Here is a 27,101-nt window from a genome sequence, read left to right on the forward strand (position 1 = left end):
TTTCTTTTACACTTTTGACACTTGTTGTATTTATTCACTGTTAATTCTAAGAAAGAGAACTGAGAAATTAATATGTTCCTCCCAGCAGAGACAGCGCGTCATGGGCTGGGAACTGAACCAGGATTTTTAAGGTTACCCTTGCCACCCATCTCAGATCTTCTATTCCCTCTATGCTTTGTCAACATCAAACCACTTCCCGTTTCTTGTGCTGCCTCCTCCTTCACATCCTCTTTCCCACTTTTCATCCACTTTTTTTGTGCAAGCATGAAAAGGCATAGTGAATTTTCCTGTCGTCCACTGCAGTGCATGTTTATTTGCCTGTGAGAGACATTAGGTGTAACTACCTAGGATCAGTTTGCACGAATCTTCTTTTGAGTTTAAACATTTTCAACTAATACAGACGTGTCTTTGCATCTGTTTGCATCTTTGTGTTGACTTTATACACAATTTCAAGCTTTTAAAATCTGCTTTGCATTCAGTCTTTTAGACATCGTGCATCTTTCATTAAATTTAGAGTCTTTTGTTTCACCTGCTGAGGACTACTCCTCAGGCAAAGACAAATTAATTAACGATAAACACAGAAATTCAAATGTGTAAAAAGAAGTGCAGTGTGGTGGGTGGCACTTATTGAGTAGGAGTGTCAGACAGTGTGTGTCTGTGTGTGTGTGTGTGTGTGTGTGTGTGTGTGTGTGGGTGTGTGTGTGTGTGTGTGTGTGTGTGTTTTTGAGTGAAATGTGACTACATTAGTGAGACAGAAATACTTCAGAGTTGCTGTGAGCTCTCGCCTGGAGGGTTCACAGCTGAAACACTGGCTGCTGGGACTCAAGCCAAACACGCACACACACAAAAACACACACTCACACACAGCCTAGAGCTCCCACCCACAGCATGGGGCCAGAAGGGGAGGTCAAAGGTTAACTGAACCAGGGTGTTAGGTCAGAAGGGTTAAACTGGACACTTTAGCACAGCAGTTGGGGTCAACGGGGAAAGAGGAGGAGGTGGGGGTTTATTGTGTGGTCCAGTTACTGGTTGTGCATGCAGCATGTCTCGTGCCTCTGTCCCTTCCCCCTGCCCTGTAACAGACCATGAATGTGAGAGGTGTGCGAGTGTGAAAACGATGCATGTGTGAGTGTGTTAAGCAGCTTAGTACCTAGCCAGTCGTTGAACTTCTTAACCTCGGAGGGCAGGCCCAGCTCAGTGAAGTCGCCCATGTGCAGCAGCACGTCGCCGTAGGGCATCTGGATGCCGTCTGTACGCGAGTGTGTGTCGGAGACACACACGAACCTGGTGTGTCCCGCCGGCTTGGGAGTGTCATATGGAATGGGGTCCACCCTGAAAAGACAGTCAGAGAGAGGGAGAGATGTTCAGAGTGAGGCTGCATGACATGAACTGTGTTAGAGTCTGGACTCCGGCTCTGGACTGTGGGCTGATTGGCTGTTTACACATCATTGGCTATTTTCAGTTATTACACAGGATTCTGACTAATTATTGAAATTTTAAAAGTGTTTTTTTTTTGGGTCATTTATGCCTGTATTAGAGCCAATAGAGACAGACAAGAAATTCAGAGATAGTTGGGGAATGACATGCAGCAAAAAGTCCAGCTGTCAGGGAGTCAAACCCAGGACTCGCTGCTCAGCCCAACTGAACCCATGTAGCTAACAGGTTGCTCCAAAATGCGATAAATTTAAGTTGGTGATTTGTTGAATTCAGATTGTGTGCGTCTGTGTTTTCTCTTCTTTCTATTCCAGGGCTTGTTTTCCTTCCTCAAAAAAAGACATCGTCTTTGTACAGTATGAACAACAGCTTTCACACTGAAACGTGACCATTGCTTTGTCCCCTTTCTGTGCGTTAAATCCACTGTTTTCATATCAGTGCTCTAATCTGTCAATCACCTGACCCAACACAAGGAGTCTGTAAGAACTAAAATGTTGCAGTGAATTTCAAGTTATTCTGTGAAAATGTAGACAAATTGAAAACAATTATGTTCTTTTAAATGAACTGCTAAACTCATCAAGTTACTTTTGAAAAGAAAAAAAAAAAAGGTAATTGCTGCAGTAAAGGTTTTAGCCTGAACTTTAAAAGTTGTTGAGACAGTTCATGAACATTTTGCATCCTTGAGGTCATTTGCAACCATCTTATTGTCCTGAAATAAATGTCTGCAGCATCTAAAATATGACATCCTCTTCATCCCTGTGCACGGCTTACACTGCACAGCTTCATACTATCAGTTTAAAAAGTGATTTCTGACCCATGAAATCACATCAGTTATCAGTCAAGTGTGTTGTCACCGACAAAAAGACCAAACTCAACCAATCTCTTGCAAGGCGTGAAATCCTCCACTTATTTATGAGATGTCTGCCCTTGGTTTTACCATTTTCTCTCCTAAAAAGAGCTGCAATTCAAAGAATGTGCCCTTTTTACGCTTTGTTATATTTTAAAAAGGTGTGCTCGAAATGGAAACTCATTTTTAGGAAATGTATGCTAATTTCATACCAGATAGCAGAAGGGGCACAGGCGAAAACAGGAACCTTAAAAAGATCATTTGTTGTTCAAAATAAATTACACAGTGCACAGAATAATGAATGCAGCAGAGCAAAATGCATCTCAAAGAAAAAAGGAGACATCACAACAAGGAAAAATGTGCATTCTGGTCTGGAAAACAACCAGCGCACGGGTTGATCTGTGCACACAGGGAGGGAAATGGCTGTTTTGTGTCATCAGATTGGCTAAAGAGACGGTGAATTAAGGCATGTCTTGTGCTTTCTATCCATTATCTAAAGGAAAAACACTTAGACCCAAGTCTGGCTGGAAAAAGCCTTTTATTCAGCATTTTTGTTCAATGTAAGCGCGTAAAAAAGAAGAAAACCTGTACTTTTTTCTGACTGAAAGGGAAGAGGAAAAAAAAAAATCATCTTGTCTGTAATTGAAGTCTACAATGTGCAATCCACCAGCACTCTGCCACCAGACCATTATTTCATTAGAAGGGATGTCACTCTGTCGACAACATCAGACACATAATCAACGCTGCAATCTCCAACCTGACAAGCGTGCACGCACACACACACACACACACACACACATACACACACACAGTTAATTCGCATGTGTGCACAAACATGGCATGGAAACAGCCACAGAAGCAGATGAAATCAAAAGGTTTCAGACTGACGAAGACGTTATTAACAGAGACGGAGAAAATAGGCACCTCGGCACAAAAGAAAATATTACTGGGAGGGTGGCAACATTAAATCGGAGGGGTCTCATTTAGGAAGCAATTTTCTTGTTTTCCCATTTCTGTGCCACGTTGAGCAGAATATTAGACTTGGAAAGTCTTCACAAAGACTCCTGGATCTGTTGAGTTGAACAGTCATCTGGAAGGTCATGTTATTGGTAAGATGGTGGACAAGCTGGCCACTGTCTGTAGCCACCGTCTCCAGTGTGCAGACTGAAGTCCACCCGGCATCTGTGGTCACCATCTATGATCAGAAGTCTGCAGGAGGGATGGTCAATAATGATAAAATCTTCAATTATGGTAAAGAATTGGAGCACCATAAAATCTTGATCTACCGCGGGACTCTAGAACAGCCTCAGTTCTCCAGCTCACTCACAGTGGAGGGATGAACACCCTCCTTCCTGATGGGGGTGGTGAGAGCACTGCCTAACATGTCGATCCAAAATCTTCCACAGGTGTTCAGCTGGGTTGAGATCTGGTGTCTATGAAAGTCATGCCTCATCAATTTTCATAAAACCATAAACTAGTAACCCCTTGTGCCTCTTATAGAGGCATCTGGATATGTCACATGTCTCCTCTCGTTTTTGCCACTTTCACCTTTAATTTGCACCAGTCTGCATGTTGTCTTTAAAGGCCCCACATTACATAAAGGTCGATGTCCATATGTTTTTTGATTATAAAGCAGGTCTAGGTTCTATATTAATACTGTGAAAGTATCAAAGCCTCAGTCCACAGAGAAATGCTCACAGCTTGTATTCAGAAACTGAGCCTTAAAACCAGCCGTCAGGACTTCTGGAACTTTGTGATGTCAAAACAAAGCAGTCACCACTCTCAGCCATGCCTCAAGCCCCTCCCACCATCCAACCTTGCAGGATTTGGTTTCTCCACGTGTTTACCTGAAATCTGCTATATTTTTATTAAATCAATCAGAAAACAGTCTACCTGACTGACCTGTTGTTACTAGAGCTCCAGAGAGAAGCCTGAGAGAGGAGATGTAAAACTAAACTGAGATGGTTTTTGGTTCTTAAAACCACAAATATATCTTCTGATGGAGATCAACACTTCAGATAAAACATGAGAAAAGATTTTATTACTATTCAACTGAATTATCTGTTTTTTACTAACCCAGTAAATTAAATAAGTCAGGGTTCTTCATCTTGTTGCAGGAACCATGTAAATGCAACTTTAATCCCAGTCACTGATTTACAACATTGACCACAGAGGCCTTACACAACCAGAGATATCAGAGTAGAGAGAGTGTGTGTGTCAGTAGAAACAGCACAGTAAAATCATGTTGATAAATTAGTGTTGTCCCACTGTACATGTCGCACAGCTCTTGTCTGTTGCCACTGAAGTCTAACCAACATTTGTAGTTGCCATCTGTGATCAGTAGCCACTGTCTGCAGCCTGTAAAGCAGCTGCACACATGCTGCATCTCCAGTTCCCCAGGGGTCTGTTGTTTCTGCCTCTGCAAAACTGGATGAATCCGAAGCTGCGAGGAACACGAGGCAGCTCGGAAAAAAAAAAAAAAAAAATCTGACTGACATACTTGGCTTAGGCTGTGTTTATAGAGACAACAGCACTGTCTCAAAAAAATGAAGCCCCCTCATCATACTGAATGAGGCGACTCTGTGGGCCCATTGGTTGCCTCCTAAATGTGCATATTTTCTGGTTTCCCTTAGTCTCCTATATTAGTAAACTGAATGTAGCTGTAGATGTAGCCAAATGATAGTCAATTTATCTATGAAAATAATCCCTAGATGTGATCAAAAGATCCATATATGTTTAAATAATTGCCATTGAGAACCTTTTTCAGAGCAATAAATACTTATAACTGCATATTATCAACCACTGGTACCTGAAAAAACACACCTCCACCACTTTTTATATGCAGGACTATTTTCAGTCTGTTAACCTGAGCAAGCACAATACACAAAATACAAACTGCAGAGCGACGAAATTTTGATGCAGCTCAAAATTAATGGTTTTAAAAGCTGCTTCTGTTTAGAAAATATCTCTGAAGAAATCTGTGTCAGTCTCGCCCTCTAATATTTTTTGATTTTGACTGTTTTCCTCATTAGCAGTAACAGTTAATAAACACAAGCCTTCACTGATGAGCCTCCAATTAGTAAGCACATGGGTGGTAGACAGGTGATGTCATAGTGTAGTTATCAGTGCGTGGCCTGTATTTTTGGCCTGTAGCTTGTTGTCTGTAATCATCAGCTTGTAGCTTTGTGTCTTCAGTTCACTACAAGAAAACTCATGATCTAGTCTGACGCCTGTGGTTTGTGTTTTCTTGTTTGTCGCCTGCTGTCATCAGCGTTCGGTAGTTGTTGGTCCTGTCCCTCCTTTAAAGCTCTTGCACAGCTTCAGCTGGGAGATCTCAGCTCTGAGACACTGGAGCAGGGCAGAGCTTCTCAGCTGCCCCCAGCAGGCCTGGCCTCCATATTAAACACAATGGACAAAATGAAAAACCAGCTACAGAGATAATAACATTTACTATTGACTGTGTGCAGTAAATAAGTCTCTGTGCGCCTCCACACAAACACAAACACACACACACACACACACACACATTAACTTGAGCCAGCAGAGCAGCACATACATTGCAGTGTAGCTGCTGATTAGATCTGGTGCTCTGTGGTGCCTGGATGTCATGCAGCTTTACAGGATTCGACAGTTCTCGTCATGGAGGAAGGACGAACGCAGAACCACATGGGGATGACGACATGCACGCAAACACACACACACATATATATATATACATTTATATGCATGCACATAAGCATGCATATTAAAACAAAGCCAAGAGAAAAACAACCTCCATCTCCACTCCTTTGAGATTTAATCCACCGAGAGAATGTAAGTAAATACCAGCAGCCCCTATCAATTAGAGCTGGCCCGGGCCAAGAAACCTTCATGATAGTGCCGCATTGGTGTCACACACACACACACACACACACACACACACACACACACACACACACACACAAAAAGAGAGAGGGACCCTGTCTTTCCTGTTAACATATGACTGTATAAGAATCCAGAGGTTCATTAGTAATGTATACAGGAGTTCAGGAGTTCAGCAGAGGCCTCTGATCTATTGTAAACGGAGACAGTGAGAATGAAAAAGTCTTCCTGTGCTCCGGCTGCAGGTAAAAGAATATTCTCCAGTGACAGACTGAACTGTGTTAGCATGAAGGTTCGTGTTAACATGTCTGAGCTCCGGCGTGACATCAGAAGGAAGACTGTGGAGGGAAAAAGAGCGGGGGAGAGAGGAGAAATGCTAATGCGCTCGAGGAGGGCAGCAGCACACTCTCAAATCCGCCATGACATTGGAGCTGACACAAAAACCGAGGTCTGTGGCTGCAGAAATATCTGCTCGATGAAGAAACGTCTGTGATCATTCTGCAGAGAAACCTCATTGCGTCGACTTCTCACCTCCGGCTGCAACATTTGCAACAAAAAAATGAGCTTTAAGATTTTCGCTCAAAACCGTGATGGTTAAGTCGCATTCAACTGTGTCCGTTTCAGGAAACAAAATTATATATCATTGCACTTCTGCAGCTAAACATTCATTTTCACTTTGATTATGAAGTGCAGTATTTCTGGAGCTTGCACCAGCCACACAACCCTTTGTTCTTAATTACGAAATTCACAGACGACAGAAGATGTTCCACATTTTCCTCCCCTTAAAAATCAAGCCAGTTTCTTCTCTTTCACGTCGCTTGTTCTGTTTTTCTCAGAAAATGTCAAGCCTCTCTGCTGCCTTAACATCTGAAGTTGTCATTTATTCAGATCACATAATGTGGCAGATTTAAATGTTACTGGGAAAATACAACAAGGACTTTCATGGGAAATGAAACACTTCAGTATCATTTCAAGATGTGATGATTAACATTAAAACCTGCAGTAATATCGTGAAAACCCCGTAGCCTCCATAATTCACAGAAACAGCTTATTTATAATAAGACTAACAAGCTCGAGGTGGTTCCTGGAGCACAGGATTAAACACATACACAGCTACTGGTTACATGTGTCATATGGAAGAGGAGTAAAAATCAGCGTGGGAGATGGGAGGAGGGACGGTGGAGTGCTCTCTGATGTCTGTAGGAGGATATTTCATTTGACTGAGCACACTTGGCTCCGTGGCCTTTTGGAAAAACACACAAGCAAATGGGGTCAAAGTTCAGTCTGAGCTTGCCTCTTCAAACGTGACACTTAACTCGCAGCAGATAAGAAGGTCGCCGTCTCCGTTGCTCTCTGACTCCTTCTGCTCTTTCACTGTGATTGATTGCAAGTTTTTTTTTTTGCTAAAAACTTAACCAGTCTCCATAAACACACCGTGGCCAAAAAACTGTCCAGCTAAAGAGCGCTTCATCATGAATTTCATTATTAGTTACATGTAAACCCAGCCATCCATCACCACAAGAGATAACTTAATGTCTGCCTCTAATGTATGAATAGACCGGACTGAAGAAATCGCTGCAGAACTGTAATATCTGAATTATTTTAACTGTGACATCCACCATTTTATTAAAGAAAGGGATTAAAGACAAGATAGAGACTTTCGGCAGGTGAGGCTGGAAATCCTCCGGAGAGTTCACTGCTGTCCAAATGTAACCCATGTCTCTACAGTCAGAGGGAGTGACACCTCTTAAACATCACTGAGCTCTTCTATTCAGCCTGTTTTCCCCCCCAGAAGAATATTTTTAAGTCATTTTAAGAAAGATTAAGGGCAATTTAGCCAAAATAACAATAAAACTGAGCTGATTTATCACCAGAAAGAAAAAAAAACTACCTTCACAATTAAACTTTACTAATTATCTTGTATGCAAACAACAATTTTCTGAATTTAGTGAAAACATAACCCCACATCCTTCCCAGACAGATTACGCACATTCACAGCGCCATCTTTACATTGATTTACTCTGCTGTTAATTACTTAACAATAATATGATATTTATTCGACAGACTGATCTTGTTTCTCGTTAGTTTTAGAAAAGATAAAAAAATAGTTTTTATCTATAGAAATGTTAGTTATTTGACACAACATTATACTGGACAAGTGCTATAAACAATACATAACGTACACATTTAATCTGACAGGTGACTCTATAATAATCTATACATACGCCCACAACACCAGTGGTTCTCAAACTTTCTCACATCAAGGACCCTAAACTGACTCAGATTAGACCACTGACTCCTGTCTAATCAGATTTTTGCTTTTAGGTGTTTTATTACAGAAAGTGTTTGAAACCAATGACCAGAATAGTCACACATTCTGTCACTGTGTTACTCATGGAAAATAAATGACTCCCCTTTTAGCTAAGGACCTCCAGGAACTCCCTCAAGGACCCCAGAGGGTCCCCGGAACCCACTTTGAGAACCACTGCACTATGCGGCCAAAAGCATGTTGACAATCAAAGAAAGCATGTAAAACCTAAACATGACACTCATAGTCATTAGCTGCTTTAACAGGCTGCACTAACAGACACTGAAACTTTCTGCAGGGATTCGCTCCCATTTTGTTCACAGGAGCATTAGTGAGGTCAAACACTGATGCTGGGTGATGAGCCCTGGCTCAGGTTCAGCATTTCAAAAGGTGCTGGATGGGATCGAGGTCTGGGCTCAGCGCAGACCAGTCAAGTCCCAAACTGGGAAAACCATTTCCTTACGCAGCTGGTTTTGTGCAGGGAAGCATTATCATGTTGAAACAAGTGAGGACGTTGCGCAAACTGTTGCTACAAAGTTGGAAGCACACTGTTGTCTAAAATATCATTATATGCTGCAGCATGAAAAACAGTCTTACTTCCTGTAACATGTGTATTAAGGCTGGGCTAAATATGCTGATGCTCTCCTAAGTCCTGGCAGGGTTAATGGGGTCAACGACCTCTGAGCTGCTCACTTGTCTCAGACAGAAATGCATGTCAATCACAGTCCGCTCTGTGTCTATCCATTTCATACCTGCCACCACCTGCTGTCGGAGGATTAGCCTCCGCCTCCTCCTCCTCCTCCTCTCTCCTTCCTGTTCCTTCGTCGTTAATGGAATTGCCCTGCTAATGATTTTTCATCAGTGAGGCCACCGGTGGGGACACAGCCACCTAAACCCACCCCACAGGGTCAAAGGGGAAATGTGGAAATAGACTGCTAATCAACTAAGGCTGACCTGTCCATACTTGACAAACAGGGTTGAGACTCGTACACTTGCTGGTTCTCAGGCCAGCAGAGAGTGAAGGCTCGAATCAACGGCATTAAAATCAGGAACCATCAAATCCCACCTCCTGCATTTGACAATTATCTGTATGAAACAGCATAGTTTTTATAGCTTGAAATTCACGAATTAGACAAACTAATCAACAATTTTGACAATTGATCAGTTATCTAAGTCAGTGGTTCACAAACTTTTTCACATTAAGGACCCTAAATTGACACAGATTAGACCACAGACCCCCATCTGATAAGAGTTTTGCTTTTAGATGTTTTATGATAGAAAGTGTTTGACACCAATGACCAAAACAGTGATACACTCTGTGATTGTGTAATTTATACATAGAGTTATAGTGGAAAGTTATTCTCCTTTTCCCCAGGGGTCCTCGAGGGGGTTCCTGGGGGTGTCCAGGTTCCAGTTTCTCAAATGTGAGGACTTGGTTATTTCTACTTATTTGTCATTACCTCTATCAGCAATAGTGGCATGTTTCACTATTTCTGACATGAAAGATGAATCGATAATTTTTCCAGAGAATTAAACTAATTGAACTGTGAAATAACATGGAGAAAATAATTTGCACCTTTCACCTATTTAACAGTGAAAGAAATATTATAATGCAGACAATCAGTTATAAAAGTTGGTCTGACTGTGACTTACATCTGCCTTATTGAACCGAGCTGACAGGAAATCACACCCTTTGATGATCAGACCTAAAATCACAGCAGCTGGTTAAACGACTGTAAATGGACCTCTGTTCTTCAATGCCTCCTTTGCTGAAATCCACAACAAAGAGCGTCAGAGAAAATGTGATGTTTGTGTGTCCACTGCACTAAAAGAGCGACACATTTCAGAGCTGATAACGGCTGAACTGGAGACAAAATACTGAGCTCACACTCGTTTTATCGCTCTTTCAGAAGAAACATCAAAACACAATGCTCCCCGTTTCCTGCCTATAACCTCTGCATCAGTTCCCCTCCCCCTCCTATAGATTCTCACACACACACACACACACACACACACACACACACACACAACTCACTCATCCACGGTGCAATACCATTTCTCCGAGAGGAGCAGAGAGAGCGCCTCTCTTATCTTCTGCGTTTCAGCTGTCTGCGCTAATTCAATAAACTTCAGAGGAACAAAATGAACACAGGAATAACGGAGAGGTGGGGGTGGGGGTGGGGGTGGTGGAGGTGGGGAACGGGATTGCACAAGGGAGCGGAGAATGAGGCAAAGGTGGGAGAAGAGAACAAGAAAACAAGAAAACCCAACACGAACATAGGGGCAAAATGCACAAACAGAACAAAGATGCAGAATGATGGAAATTCACAGGAGAGGAGGGAAAACATGAAACGATAGACTGCTGATGGAAACATTCAAATGAGGATTGATTTGAAAGAAAATATGATGCCTCCCCTTCCATACACCACCAACACCACCCACACACACACAGACTCCATTTGTTCAGGCAGGGTGCGTCCTTGCCGTCCCTCCCCGGTGCTCCTCTCACAATGGCACACAAAGCCTGCACTGGAATATCAGCACCGGAGAAACCTTCCGGCACTGCGCTGGGAAATAAATTGCTTCTGCTAATGCCCCTTTCATTATGGCACAGCCCTTAATTGTGCTGCTGACAGTCCGCCTGGCTGCAGGCCTGATGGGAGGAAGACTGAGGAGATGGGCACAAAGTGGCTCCTGGGGGCCAAAAGCCAACCAGCAGACTGCTGGGAGAAAAAGAAAACTGTCGGAGTGATGTTTACCTGAACAGACGACTCACAACCAAGTACAGAGAGAAATGTGACATATGCACTTTACAGCACTGCGTTTAGTGAAGGACGGATGGACGCGTTTGTACAACAGCATTAAAGCTGTTTTTATATATTTAGACAGATTTATATTCAGGTTTACCCATCCTAGGTCAATATCCAGTTAAACAATAATGGTGCTTTTAGAAGATATCCTCACGCAATTAGGAGCAGGTACTGAACTTCAATGGTTTTCTGGTAGAACCAAAAACTACTAAGCTATCAACCAAAGTCTGGTTAGATTTATAATCTTGTTTTCTTGTTCTTTGAGGCAAAAATGGACTAAAACTGGTTTTATTTAGGCAAAATTCTTGTTCAGCTGCTTTTACCAATTGAGGCTTCTTTTGTTAAATGAAAGGGTTTGTAGAAAATCATGTTTATATATAAAAAAGTTACCCAGTTAGAATAATCATTCTGACAAATGATTATTTGTTAAGAAATGCACGTGTCTGATCCACATACCTGCATAACACAACCTGATGGAAGTTGGATCATAAAAACATACTGAACTCCCCCTCATTTCTTTTTCATCAGGATCAATCAAATTCAGGGGAAATACCAGAAAATATTCACATTCAGTTTTTTGAGATGGAAACACTGTCCCGTCCCGTCTCCCTGTTCCTTCACAGCAGAAATTAAACGACTCATCTCCATCTCTGAAGGGGGACGCAATCACATTTCTGACCACCTTACAGAAAACTTAGCATCCAGGGTAAAGAAATAAGATGATTCACATGTATTAACAAACAGGGATGAAAAGTAAAGGCAAACTAAACCCACTTTAAACTGCACAAACAGCAAACTTGTCACGTTGAGAAGTTGCAGGCTCAGACTTCATGTCTATTTAAAGTCAAAGGGGAAGTGACATCATCAGATCGTGCCCTGCGATGCCAGGCTCCGAGGGCTCCGAAGCCATAATCACAAAGACATCAAAAGGGCTTCAATCTCAAAAACAGCAGACCTGTCCAATGTCAACTGTCACTTAACCCCCATTCCCTCACCCCCTCCACCATCAACTCCACCACCACCAGCACCAGCACCTCGTCGGGCTCCAGCAGCAGGTCAGGGGTGGAGAGGGAACTTAATCAAGGGTTCTCCTGTTACAAAAGCCCCTCCACTCCTGTCGACGAGCAGCAACAGGCCGACAGAAACAAAAGGCAGCGCGATGGGACTGGCTCTTTGTTCTCAGGAGGGCTGAAGCCTGACTGCTGCTCCTCCACAAACTGTTCGGGAGGAAAACAATAAGAGGGATGGAGAGGTGAGAGGTAAACATGAGGCTGCACTGTTAATTGGAAACTCTTTTTTTTTTTTTGGATGTGCCATTGATTAATAATCATAGATTTCCCGGCTGCTTTGGTTTCCAATTCCTGAAAAATCCTTTTGTGGAACATCAATAGCTTGATAATCAGACTGAGCTGCTATTTCATTTTCATTTCATTATTAAGTCTGACACTGCGTTCATGTTAGCCGTTTTATGTTTGGCAAAGGGGAAGGGAGGTTATTTTGCACTCAGTAGGCTGTGGCTTATCTGTCGCCACGTCATTTTCAGTCTTCATGATAGTGGTTGAGAGGTTTAACTTAACATTTGTTATGTTGATGTCCATTTGAGAGGAATTATTTCTCTAATTTGAACTGAAACAACCTGCATAGCTGTTTCCATCTCATCCACGCTTGTCACCATTTTTTGCTTGGTGTGGATTCTGGCACCAGAGCATAGACAACTTAAAGGTCCCATATTTTATAAAATTAAATTTCCATGTGTTTTTTTTATTATAAAGCAGGTCTAGGTTCTATATTAATACTGTGAAAGTATCAAAGCCTCAGTCCACAGAGAAATGCACACAGCCTGTATTCAGAAACTGAGCCTTAAAACCAGCCGTCAGGACTTTTGTAACTTTGTGATGTCAAAACAAAGCAGTCAGCGCCCTCAGTCATGCTCCAATCCCGGCCCACCTGGACCCACCATCCAACCTTGCAGGATTTGGTTTCTCTGAGTGTTTACCTGAAATCTGCTCTATTTTAATTCAATCAATCAGAAGCCAATCAGAAGAGAGGCTCAGATCCTCTCTTCTGATTGGTTCACTAACCTGTTGTTACTAGAGCTCTAGGGTGAAGCCTGAGAGAGGAGATGTAAAACTACACTGAGATGGTTTTTAGTTCTTAAAACCACAAATATATCTTCTGATTGAGATCAATACTTCAAATAAAGACTGTAACAAGGTAAAATATGGGACCTTTAATCCTTAACCATAGAAAGCTGACTGGCTTCCTTGTTTCTCCAACCTATTTGAATCAATGAAGAAAATCAAAGATTGGTGGGTAGAGAGTAAAAGGTTAACCAGGCTACAACAATTGCTCCCAGTGCAACGGACCAATTAAAACCATGTGATCCAAACAAAAGTAAAACGTGGAGAAGCAGCAGAGAAACTTCACACTACGTATGTGCAGAAAATCGGAGCGACATGCAACGTAGAAGTAAATGGTTGCAAAACAAAATCCCGAGCATGTTTTAGTTCTTAAAAGTGGATCATCATCTGTCATCTAGAGACGCTTTGGTTTTAAATCAGGCGACCACAAACACGAACAGACCCTGGTTGGAGTTTCGCCTCAGGTTGTAGCTGCACCACAGACTAATAAAATAACTGCATCATAACAATTACAGCTAAACAGTAACAGTCGAAGCCAGATTTTGTAGCCCCTGTAACTGCAATAAAAAAGTAAAAACCAAATGCTTGGGCCTAAATGTGAATTTCAATAGTTATATTTCTTAAAACTAAGACAAATAAGTATCATTTACAGTTGTGGTAGCAATATTAAGCAAAATGAGAGAAGAGGTGGAGAGAGTGGAAACACAGCAGAGCCTCGTCAGCCTCAAAGACTGGTTCAAGAACTCAAACAGCAAAAGATAAAGCAAATGATCCACTAGAAAGGCAGAAAAGCTGAGTTTTCTCTCCTTTATGTTTCCATCAGATCTATTAGCCGCAACTAAAGCTGTGAGGAGAAGCTGAAAAGCCGACACTTCTGATGTGTTCAACGGCAGATTAGACAACACAGGGAGTTTAAAACATTTGTTTGCGAGTCACACTTTCTGTTTTTCCACAATTAAATTGTCAATTTTCTGAGCATTTTCATCTTCAAAGTGACCTCTGCCGCTGAAGGTTCCGCACAAACAAGGTTTAACTTGTTTTCCCACAACAAGATACAAGAGAATACATGGGATCCCTTCATGGACAGAGGAGCAGTCGACTCGGGGTCGAGAGTGGAGTCACGTGAGCAGAAAAGCTGCTATTACCACCGCAGAGATGGAAATGTCCTTTTTAATTATCATCTGACCGCCTCGACTGGTTTCCTCCGTCACGTGACTCTACATGCTGAGTATCTTCCCTCCCTCCAATACACAAACTCATTTATAGAAAAAAAAAAAAATTTGATTTTCTTGCAGAAAGGATTCATGTGCGTATACGACAGTGTCAGCTGTGAAACTGAGGCTGTTCCTCTCACTGAGCAGAAACAAATCCTATAAAAATCTGAATTCCAAACTATTTCCTCGACCACATTTACAGCCCTGTTCCACTGCACCAAGAAAAGGAAACATGGCACATAAAAAAAAAAATAAAAAAAAAAATTCTCAAGGAGTTCATTAATAAAAACCAGGATGGTGTTGGAACGAATGTGTGAAGGCCGTGTTCTTCTTCTTCAGCTGTTTCCTCACCAGCTTGTGTCAGAATAACCGTGTGTGTGTGTGGATGCAGGCGGCGGCGGCGGCATCATTAAATGATTCATACTTATGAGCTCCTCAATTATTCAGAGGGCGGGAATAATTAACAAGGCATCTGGAGGAGAAGGAGTTTGTTAAATGTGGATATTTGTGTGTGTGTGTGTGTGTGTGTGTGTGTGAGAGAAGAATTTTCATTTCCCAGCATTAAAATTAATGTATTAGAGCTCAGGTGTCTTAAGTGATTGATGTTTTATATTGAATAAATAACTACCTAAAAGGGAAAGGAACATCTAAGACTGTATGTTTTCTCCACTGTGTTTACAGGCGATGCCTCTGTGTGAAGAGTTACAGGCTGACTGAGCTGTTAGAAGATATTATAGGACGATCATGGACGAGGCTCGATTCTGATTGGCTGCTCAGTGTCCACATTGTTCCAGTCATCAGTTTTTATGCTAAAACAGGTGACAACAACAACAACAGTACATCTTGCTTTGTGCAATATTACCAGTTCACTCCCACCAGTGAAACAAACCTACCCAAGTGATAAACACAAAAACACCACAGATGATGTAAATGTATGTAAATCTTTTTACCTATGGTTATGGAATAAGAACAATGAGATACTCCATGGTGTCCCGATATAGAAAATAACAGGCTCTCCACTGTTTGATTATATTATTAATTTTATCTAACTGCCTCTGTTTTGTCTTCCTCAAAACATTTAGGTCAACATAGAAATTCAATACATAGATTTTGGGTCAATGCAGCCAATCCTTTCTTGATTTTTATTCATGCTTTACTTTATCAGATTAAAAGCCTTATTTTGGTAATTGTATTTATTTCTTAAGCAGCTGTTTGGTGTTAAGATAAAAATGAAACACAGATGGTCTTGAGAAAGTTGTTTTACTTTGTTGGCAAACAAGTTTTGTAAAAACACATTTCTATATCCCTGACAGGAATGAGTTGTAACAGCTTTTGTTTTGGCACTGGGACATAAACTAAGGTACAATATTAACGCTAGCATTGGAACATTTCAGAAGATTTCCCAGCTCTGAGAGTCACAGCAAATTTAGATCCCACAGTCACTACATCAGCGTGGGATATCTGTAGGTCTTACACAGCTGGATTTAATGCTTTTCAACACCCTGTTGACAAAACTTTAAGCTGAACTTCAGACCGAGTTAAAACTTTAAATACAAAAACAATGCAGGAGGCAAAAACAGACGGACTGTGAAGTAAAAAGGAAAGATAAAGACACCAAGGTCCATATTCACAAAATATGTCTCCAAATTGCTCTGACGGCTCTTAACTCAGCAGAGTCCCATTGTATGTGCTATTTAAGAAAAACTGAGCGAGGAATGGGCAATAACTTGGTGGAGCATGTGGTTCTCTCTTAGGCACCGTCACAACATCCCAGCATTCTTCTTTGAGTCATTCTGTCAACACAAAAAATACTTAAACGAGGTTTGCTGAGTGTGTCAAAAAGAAAAATCCCACCCACAGTCTGCAGAGTTCAGGAATATGATGGAAGATTTCAGTAAATTAGTACGATTTCCCTCCTGAATGGACACACAGTGTTGCATCACAATACACCTCTAATGACACATGCATGTCTGCCGTCGCTGACCCTGACAGGAGCGGGAAAAGTCAGCTTCCTCCACCACCATGGATTTGTTGGCTCACATTGTGCATCCATCCGGTGGGAATCAAATAAATTAACACTCTAAAGGCGTTAATGGCATAATGCAGTTAAGTCAGCAAGAGAAATGCAAACACATCTGCGATCAAGATCAACCACAAACATCTCAATCCCTGCACAATCTATCGTGGTGCACTTGGTTAGCGCCATGTTCGGATCACTTTCCTCCCTCTCATACGTCACGCAGCCATTTTCCTCTGTCTTCATGGTTAAAATGCTAAATTAATTGCTTTTATCTTTACTAAACTTTGTCCTGAAACAATCAGTCGATTAACAACAAATTGCAGGCTGTTATAGTGATTGATTAATCGTCATTTGTCAGCACTTTTCTCTGTTTTCTGTCGTTGCAAACTGAGTCTTGAATCTTTCAGCTTTGAACTGCTGGCAGACATCACCTTGAGCTGTGAGAAATTTCTGTTTTAAGGATCAACATGAAAAACACTCTGATAATGGAAATAATTATAAAGCTGATTTTAACTTGACCCCAGGAAATTAAATGTTAAATCAAAATATTGTAAATATTATTTATGTCTAATCTTTTTTCTGGAGTCCAATAACAGGATTTGAAGCATTTTCTTCAGTGCTTAAATTTTCGAACTATTTAAGTCTCAAAACACCCCCAGATCTCCAGTCTAGAGTCCCTTCAGTTTCGGCTCTGTGTCAGTTTGTCTGTCTGCGTCTGTGTGCTGGGCCTTCCCTGTGTCTGGCCCAGATCCTGCTCAAATTGGATTCAAAGCCATTAGTGTCCCAACTCGAAGCATATGTTCCAAGTTGCTGAGCATTTCATTTCACGAGACGACGACGAGGGGGTTGAAGAAAGAGAGAGAGAAAAAAACAACACAGACGGCGCAGAAAAATAAACCAGACATAAACAGGGCTGGATTGAGTCTGTCGCTCACTCACAGACACGCAGAGAGACGTCCCATGCTCTGAAGAAAGCCCACTTTGACTTCAGGGTCACGTCCCTGCACATTAGCTTGCAACTGCCACCGTATGCGCTTGTGTGTGTGTGTATGTGTGTGTTTGTCAGCCTGAGTGTGTATGTGCTCTACATGCATGTTTTCATATGTGGTTCAGAGAGCGATACCTTCCACGCCACACAAAAGGCGCTGCTGTACTCCATCACAGAAATCTAAATATTCTGTCTGAGAGAGGGTGGAAGGGGGGGTGGAGGGGGGGGCATTAGAGCAGGGATTGTATTTCAAAAGGCGGGCAACCCTCTCACTTTATTTTTTTTCTCTCTTTTTGCTTCCAGAAAAGCAAAAACTTTATTTATGTCCAAATACTGTGGATGCAGTGAGAGAGGAACCTAGAGCAAGTTGGGTCATTATCTCCCAAATCTAAACAAGCCTTTACTTTCCCAGAACAGAGCTTGTATTCTATAAGCACTTAAACATAGTGGGGGGATGGGCTTATAGGAGCGAGTGTGTGTGAGTCTGTGTGTGTGTGTGTGTGTGTGTGTGTGTGTGTGTGTGTGTGTGTGTGTGTGTGTGTGTGTGTGTGAGAGATCACGGAGTTCCCAGTCTGAGTTTAAGAATGACAGAGTAAAACACTGCAGGCTCTGTGGAGGCCAGGAAACAGCCTAATGTATTTATCCAAACACATATCTGCAGAGAGGCCCCGCGGCTTCAACACATCCCCTTCCTACAGGGGCTTCACCTCCAAAAACTACCACAGTGAAAATGTGGAAAAAAATGTGAACAAAAAAACCCCCAAAAAAACATTTATACTGATTATCTTTAAACGTTTTGATTATTTGTTCCAAGTTTCAGGAGAAAATTTTACTGCATTTGTGCACCTTAAACACACAGTCAATGTTTCTGTGTTTCCAAGAGCAGCAGAAGCTAGAAAATGTTTTCACTCCTCCTGCCCGACTCTTAATGCGTCCTTTTTACTAAATGAACCTAATAAACAGCTCCTTTTTTACAGCCTCAATCTGTTCTTGTTTGTCGTCATCTGAAATAAAACGAAACTGTCTCCAGACGACGGCTGCTGATCCACTTAGAGAAACTTTCATAGTCAGGATTTCCCTCTGAAGCACCAGGTAGGTCCCATTTTGCTTGTTTCTCCATTTTCCTACAGGTTTTATTTGATGTTTCTTTTCCGCAATGTTAATCTGCTGCTTCTCTAGCTGAACTTCACTTATGGTCAACTGGTGCGAGGCTGCAGAGTAAAAGGCCAAGATGAAGCATGCACGTCACTGTCAGTCAGAGCAGCATAAAATATAAATAAATCCAAAAATAAACAGTCAGATTTCAGCAAATCTGGAACCCTGCAGATGCCATTCTGTCAGTTATAAAGCTTGAAAATATTGTTTTGCACTATCTATTATCTGCAATGTCAGAAAACGAGGGAGCCTTTTCAAACATCAAACTAGAATCATTCAGATGAACCCTGTGCTGTCTGGCATGTGTTTGCCTTGATTCATATTGAACCATTTGGCCTGATTTATTGCCGTCTTTGTCAACCATTAAAATAGACTGACGTAACACAAACTGCGAGGTGACCTTGTCTCCCTCGTCCACATTCATGGCGCTGATGCTCGCCATGCTGGCGGTGCAGCTGAGGAATCCCAAAACAACACATTGGCACAATAATGTGAACGCTGCCAACACTGGGAGGAAGGTAAGAGTCCCGTTTAGCTGTTTTCATGATTCCATCATTTGACCATCTCCCTAAAATAATCCTGTTTACATGACTGTGATTATCCAGACAAAACTGTGGGAATCTGAGTGTTTGAGGTAAACAATACGTAAAAACAAAAAACTCATCCTCTCGTTTGCCAGATGTTGTTGGTCCCCAGAGTGAAGCAGTGCGGCTGGTTGACTTTTGCATTGCAGTTCTGCAGAGATCTTGCACTGCTGCTCAAATCTTCCTCCGGCTCTGATTTATCCAGTATTTCTCTAAAAGTGTGTCTATTATAATGTTTGTTTATCTGCGTTAGCTCAGCCTTTTGCACATCATGCAACAAACTCCAGTTCAGAGTGTCGATCCCATCTTGGCTCACCTTGGTCCAGACTCAAATTACCTGCCACCTAAACGCAACACAACGAGCTGAGCAGACACATGCAACCTGACAGACTAATGAAGACTTTAAGTCAGTTGAACAAAAAACACTTATGAGTCTTTAACTTCAATCTGATCAGAAAATGGTGTAGTTATCCAAAAACAGATGCGTTACAGTTGTGTGGGCAAAGATGTGTTTTTATCAGCTGCTGCTGTTCTTCAGAAATGAGTTTCAGGATCTCTGAAACAACTGACAGAGATAAGTTTTAAACTCATGGTAGAGAAGCAGTCATTTAACAGTCAATCATCAGACTGTTTGCATCTTTTTTTAAGCAGACCTGCCTCACCTGACAGGCTATGATATTACCATTTTAACTTTTTAACAAGGACAACAATGGAAATAAGCTTTGAGCTTTACTTAGGTTTTACCCATAACAATTTAATTATATGTCAGGACTTGGGGATTTCAGCATTGTATTTATCTTACTGTCAAATCTATCTATGACAAAGACGACAATGGCACTTGTGTAATTAATGCACAGTGTTTGCACAGGCTCTATTATTTCTGTTCTGTGCTACTTTGTACTACAACCTCAAGCTGTTCGAATGCATACAATCAGCTCCAACATGCTTCATATTTTATTATTTTGGCAAAATATTTTATTTTCCCTTATTTGTTGCACCTGCAATTTTGAAAATGCCAAAGCAGTAGGAGTGTGTGACTGCTTTTCTCCAAAAAATAATCACACATCTAAAAACCGCTACATCAAACCACAATTACCAACAAAGAATAAAGTTAATAAACTGAAGTGACAAACAAATCCAGTGTGATGACAATGAAAACAACAGGCAGGCAGCTCTTCAATCAGCTCCTGTCCCTGCTGCAGGTTAACTTCTTACACAGCACTCTCAGTGAATATTAAATCTCTTATGCACAAACCGACAATCTGTCGCAAACCTTCCATAAAAGCCCAAAACTACTGTAATTGGGAGCAGACACAAAGCAAGCTGCAGTTCTGCGTTAATATCTGTCCACAGATAAAACACACAGCACTCTGATGAGTGTGTGCGTGGCGGAGGCTGATGGGTCACGGCACTCTGACCCACTAATGAGAGGCAGAGCGTAACCACATCAGACAAGAGCAACGCTAAGCAACTGGTCTTATAAATAAATAAATAAAGAGAGCGCCCTAATGCGAAAAAAAATGTTCATACACCGCAATGACAAGATGGCACAAGCGATAACAGTCTCATAGCACGACCACAATGGACAGCGGCACGCCGTCCGCAACACATGACGGGGTGGGGGAAACATCGAAGTCAGAAAAGCTTCTGCTCAAATCTGTGTGAAGCATGGGAAGCATTTTGCTTTCAGTGCGTGATTGTGTTTGCATGATTGTAAAATCTGACTTTGGCGTTTCAGGCAACGTGTTTCACCTGCCACACTTCCAGTTAAATTTAATTTCCTTAAACATTACACAGTGTCTCTGCCTTTTCTCAAAGTTTGTACTCACTGCAGCCAGCACAGACTCTCTGAGCTTGAGCCAATTAAATCAAAGTATAAACAAAGACTCTGCATCAAAGAGACTCCTGATTGGCTTCCTGTTGTGCCTCAAAATGTCTGAATATCTGCTTTTTTTTCCCTGTTTGTCAATTATATATCATTCTGAAATTTGGTTAAAACTTCATACAAAACCAGCACCTAAACATAAAAAGTGAAATAAAGTGATGATAAAATAAATAAATTAGACAAAGAAGACTTGGATGAGTGTACTCTTAAAAGTCACATCTCTTGCATTTGTCTTTATAAAAGGGATTTAAGATTGAAAATAGGCAGGGTGACACGTGAAGTTGCTTCTGTAGGTAATTCTGAGGTTAGTTCAGCTCATGGCAGATGATCCACAGTGTGTGTCAGTGTGAAACTGCGTGCACTTACATGTGGACATGTGGAGGTTGGAAGCGGCTCTGGTTGATGTTGTAGTGTGTGAAGGCCTGTGTGGGGTTGGAGCTGTACTCGTCCACCGTGATGGTCACTTTGCCATGAGCCATCCTTCCGCCGTTTGGACATGAGACGCCGTTCGTTCACCAGGATTCAGCAGCGAGCCGTGCAGCAGTCATCCTTCAGAGCCGCTCAAGAAGCCCAGGAAGTCTCCCAGCAGCAGCGGCGGCAGCAGCGACCCGGCCGACCGACTCGACCACGACACACTGCAGTCTGCACTGACAGGAGCACAGAGACACACACACACACACACACACAGACACACATCAGCTGCTTTAAAACAGCACCACAAGGCATGCACCTACTTGTGACTGCACTCGTGGAGCAGTCTCTCACATAACAATTAAATACCTCCCAAAATACATTTCTACACATTTAAATTCTACAAAAGATGAAATGCATAAGGAAAAACAAACGTTAGGTGGCTTGAATAGCTGCAACGACTCAGGGTTGCAGTGGTGCAACGACACAGGCAGAGCACAAATCAAGTGATTGTTCTCTTATCATTTATAATAACAACATTCATGAACACCGTCTGTGTTGTACAAATGTAACTAGAAAGCACAACCAGACACAGATTTGGGTTTTTTGTTGTGTTAGAATTTGAACAAATTAATTCCTAAAACACCCCATCAAGCCATTCTTCAAAAAACCCAAAATTAGTCAAATGCAGTGAGGCAACTTCAACACAATTATCAGATTTACTCTACCTTTACAAGACAATATGGTATTCTGTTTAAAAAAATAAAAACAGCTTGCTAAAAGTTTGCACGTAACATATTCTTTCAAAAATTTAACACTGGACTTTTAAAGAGACAGTTTACAATCTGGAGGGCACATTTTTAACTGCTGCTCTGCTGCTCTTAACCTGGTTGGTTTTTATGCAAACTAATGCATTCAAATGCAAAAATGACTGCAGGCATGGCCTCTAAGGCATCAGCCTGTTGAAATTAAATACACCGGGAAAGAGAAGCTGCAGGTATAATCTTTGCTGGTGTTCAAAAGTGTTGCAAAGCCTTCAATAAAACAAGAAATTTCTTCACAGCGCATGCATGAAGCGAGGTCTGCTTCCCTGCTGACAATTACCCCCAAAACATACAAAAATAAAACAAAGATCTGCTTTTGTTATTCCAGGCCTGGCGCTCCAGTTCTGAAATGGACCAGTAACAATTAATCTGCCAGCTGAACTGCTTTAGCACCTTTGCATAACCGTACAATAAACACTAAATTAGGTTAAAAAACAAAATACACTTTCACTCCTTAAATCCTGGAGGGAAAAGCAGCTGAAACGCTTTGTGGTGTTGCATAGCTCACTCACCGGGCTTGGCTGTGTGTCCCCCTCCACCCTGAGCCTCCCTCCTGTCTGACCTCCCTGACTGATAGTAAAGTGGCCACTGTGGGCTTGACAGGCTTTATATACCAGACCTCCTGATGCAGCCACAAGCATAAGAGGAAGGAAAAAAAAAAAAAAAAAAAAAAAAAAAACCACTGGAAAATTTTGCCCTCAATTTTACAAGTCTATCATCCCTTTTGGAGGGAAATCAGCAGCTCCAGAGTTCATTTGATGGTTAAATCCTGTGATGCAGTGGTGAGTACAAAAAAAAAAAAAAAAAAAAAAGCTGTAACCTCCAGTTGTTGAATATCTTAGAAGCAAACAACCCTCAATTTAAACTAAAAAAACTGTCCCATTTTCACAAAAACATTGATTCATGTTTTCTGGGTCAACTGGATGCTGTTTCCTACGACGTGTGCTATGAATTTAAGTCAGAAAGATTTATGCCAGCCTAGAAAAAAAATGTGGGTAAACTCAATTCCTGCACAAAAAAAAAAAAAAAAAAACAGCTTAAACTGAGTTAAAGCAGCTGCGTAAAGTTAAAACGACATTATTCCGACTTCATTGAATCCTTGCTGCTGGCTGCACAAAACACAAGTTTGCATTTCGTCCTGGGCCTTCAGAAAAAAATATTTCTCCTCAGTTAAAAGCTGCCCTGTCAGATGCATTGCACACACACACACACACACTTAACCTCAGTAATCACTTCTCCCAAAGCAAAATCTAAAACCTGAAGTACAACTGCTGATGCTGCTGCCCGGAAAATGCGCTCTCTCTCTTTTTTTTTTTTGTTGTTTTTTTGCACATGTAGGCCGAAAAGCTGGGGACGGGTGTGTGTGCAGCATGCTTCACAGTTTCCTCGGTGTGTGTGTATATGTGTGTGCATACATATACGTGTGTGTGTGTGTGTGTGTGTGTGTGGCTGCTAAAACTCGCCTCGCTCGCCTGTCTGTCTCTACCTTACGGCTACAGTAGCAGCCACTAGCTCTGTAGCTTAGCCTGCTAAACCTGCCTGGCAGTACCGTTTTTATTATGCGGTGCCGCGGCTCCGCACCGAGCTGCTTTTCCTACAACCGGGGCTGCACACACACACACACACACACTCACACACACACACCGGGAGCCCCGTGGCTGGACACGCCACCGTATCGCTAACTTCACGGCCAGAAATCACTCCGGTGAGCGGAGCGGGTGAAGCCGAACACACTGACCCTTTTTCCCGATGCCGTGCGCACACACGGCGTGTGCTATGCGCCGCTTGCAGAAATGTACACAATAAAAAAAAAAAAAAAAAAAAAAAAAAGAAAGAAAGAAAGAAAGCTCCGTGCAATCCTGAACTGCACCTGGAATAATAATAATAATAATAATAATGATAATGATAATGATAAAAAGCACCCAGAGGTGGTCAGTGGCGCTAACCTCCTGCTCTTCCTCGGAAATGACAGCCACCTTTAACCGACGGCTTTGTGTCAGGAACCTCCCCCCTCCCTCCCTCAGCGGTTCTCAAAGCAAAGCGGAAAGGTTGCTCTACCTTCGTCTTGTGGGGGCTTTTTGTGCGTTTTTTTTTTTTTTTTATCTGGCCGGAGAAAGAGTGTCGGGTCGGGGTCGCCCTCTACGCGGCGGCGGCGGCGGCGGCGGAGGGACGCGGGTCCATGCGGCGGCAGCAGGGGAGCGGGCAGGTTCGTGCGCGGCCGTCCGGGGGTTGCGGCAGTCTGGGCGGGTAGGGCAGAACCTTCGACCCGGCGGGACCTCGGCTGGCTCCTGCGGACGAGAAACCAGACAAGAGAGCCGGAGAGGAGGGCGAGAGACACTGACAGACAACAGGGAGGGAAAGAGAGAAAGAGAGGGAGGGAGGGAGCGAGAGAGCAGCCTCGGTCTGACGGAGGGGGAGCCGGAGTGCAGTGAGTCGGAGCTGCCACTGGGGTCAGAGAGCAGGGAGAGCAGGAGCGAGCACAACCCCCCGCCACCTCCCGTGTGCGCGCCTTCACCGGCGGGCACACGCACAGCGAGGCGCGGGATGGAGAGGAGGAGGAGGAGGGAGGAAGAGGAGGAGGAGGAGGAGGAGGAGGAGTCCCGCTCTACCTCCATGCAGCATTCACATGCTGTCGGAAATGACACTTTCCTGTTGAGATACACCTCACACACAGTGGCGACTTTTTATTTATTTATTTATTTATTTATTTATTTAAAAATCATTCCAACATCAACATACAGGAATCAGTCAAAGCAGCAGGAACATTCAAAACGAATGCAAGAAAAGTGTTGCATTAAAATACACACTGCAATCTTTAGTACACTTGTTTTTAGAGGGATTTATAACAAAGGTGAAATGAGAGTTGGGGTTTCTGTTTAGACTGACAACTGAATGTGAAAGCAAGCTACTAAACTGTTTGCTTTGCAGCTTCTTATTCCACCAGCAAGTCAAGGGGACTTATCTTATTATATATATACTATTTATTAAACACTAATAAAGGCAGTAGTTACAACTTATAAACCCTTTATGAAGAGTGCCTTATAATAAAGTGGTACCAAATCAGTTCAAATATCTTTAACTCTTACTTTAACTTGCATTCTTTGTTCAAAAACTAGGTTTGAGTTCTCAAATTAGAAATTAATTCCCAAGCCAGCCCATCAGCATCCATCCCCATGGTTTCTTTTATCATCCCTGGAGACAGTGAGAGCAGAAACATCCACCCAGGCTCTTAAATTGACTGTTTCTCACCCATCTTTGTGTCTTTCTGGCCCTGGAGAAAGGTGTTGCTGTGGTAGGTTTACTTCAGGCTGTAAGGCTTCATGACATGGCATAATAAGAAGGTAATTGATTTTATCCCATGAAATCTTATGCAGTATTCAATATTTTTGGTTGATGCACCTTGAACTTGAAGCACACACGGCCTTGTTTGTAAACCAGCATGCGTGCTGAAACAAATCGATCATCTTGATGATAATAGACAGTAACAGCAAAATCAATACATTTTTATTAGTAAATTGGACATTGGATAATTGGGGCACCTGAATTCCACGTTCTCAATGTTTATTCGTGCATCAGCTAATATACAAGAAACATTGTTTAGTGCAAATGTTGACCTGGAATATTCCCTCATAAGATCACAGATGTGTGGGAAAATGACGCCAGAGTATAGAAGGTGTTGTAAAATCTATGATTAGAAGACAGCACGGTCCCTTTGGGTTCGCAAGTAAACAATACTAATGAGCACCTGTGGGAGTCCTTCACACAACCTGAAATGGGGCAACACAGTTTCCAAACTGGGAAAATCCTGCAACTTGGATGACTGGATGTAAAAAGAGCGTCCTGATCGTAGGGTTTAACTCGATGATTATCAATTCACTAAATTATATATGAAGTCTGGGAGAAAGTTGGTTTTGTTGGGGTCTCACAAGTATTGAAATGTACCATATTTGCTCAAAGGACCTTTAGCCCAAACAAACAAACGCTCTTGAACTCATCATTTAATTGTTGATATTGGAATCTGTCATACATTTTTCATAATTTCATGATGTGCAGACCTGTTGTTTATCAGCCTTTTATGTTCTTCTTCAGCAAATGGAGCCGGCTCGAGTGTCATCACGTGACAAAATGTGGATCCTGGTCACATCAGAACAACCACACATAAATAAATTAAGAATTAATCATGAAAGAATATACTTTCATATACATGTAAACTATTTTCCCAATGACAATGCGGTGGCAACGTAATCACTGGTTGGATTATGTGCAGAAACAGCTTCTTTTTTTTTCTTTTTTATGAATGAATGAAGCACTACATGTGTTAACAGCAGCACAGTCACTAGCATGTGGTTGTGTAGTTTCTAATAGTTTGTATCTGACGACCAATCACAGTTCAAATGACGTAAACATGCTTGACGAGGCATCACATCTACTCATATTCACAACTGTACTCCACACGTGTATCGCATAAGCACAAAATAAATAAAAACTGCTCTGAATCACACAGGGGCTAAAATGACTCAGCTCACTAGCAAATTTTTGTGCCCAATAATGTTTGTAATGATACAGTTATCATATGGTGTCCAGCTCTCATTCTCCATTCATTCTCTGTGACTAAACTT

The 27,101-nt window shown here is 42.0% G+C and overlaps 1 protein-coding gene across 8 annotated transcripts in view; it reads right to left on the reverse strand.

Annotated features, from left to right (window-relative positions):
• The window catches only part of mpped2a (metallophosphoesterase domain containing 2a), a 73,862-nt gene extending 48,869 nt beyond the window's left edge, over window positions 1–24,993 (reverse strand). Inside the window, exons 1-3 of one of the 8 annotated variants that reach the window (XM_071489504.1) lie at window positions 24,541–24,993; window positions 21,614–21,889; window positions 1,151–1,332 (exon numbers count right to left, since the gene is read on the reverse strand). In XM_071489504.1, the coding sequence (XP_071345605.1) occupies window positions 1,151–1,332; window positions 21,614–21,726 (295 nt within the window). In that variant the 5' untranslated portion in view covers window positions 21,727–21,889; window positions 24,541–24,993. The other 7 variants (XM_071489505.1, XM_071489508.1, XM_071489512.1 and 4 more) reach the window with 7 other exon arrangements.
• Between the last annotated feature and the right edge of the window lie 2,108 nt (window positions 24,994–27,101).

Source organism: Trachinotus anak, unplaced genomic scaffold, assembly GCF_046630095.1.
Source record: "Trachinotus anak isolate AG129_WGS33_773 ecotype Australia unplaced genomic scaffold, CSIRO_AGI_Tana_v1 ptg000011l, whole genome shotgun sequence".
Lineage (NCBI taxonomy): Eukaryota > Metazoa > Chordata > Actinopteri > Carangiformes > Carangidae > Trachinotus > Trachinotus anak.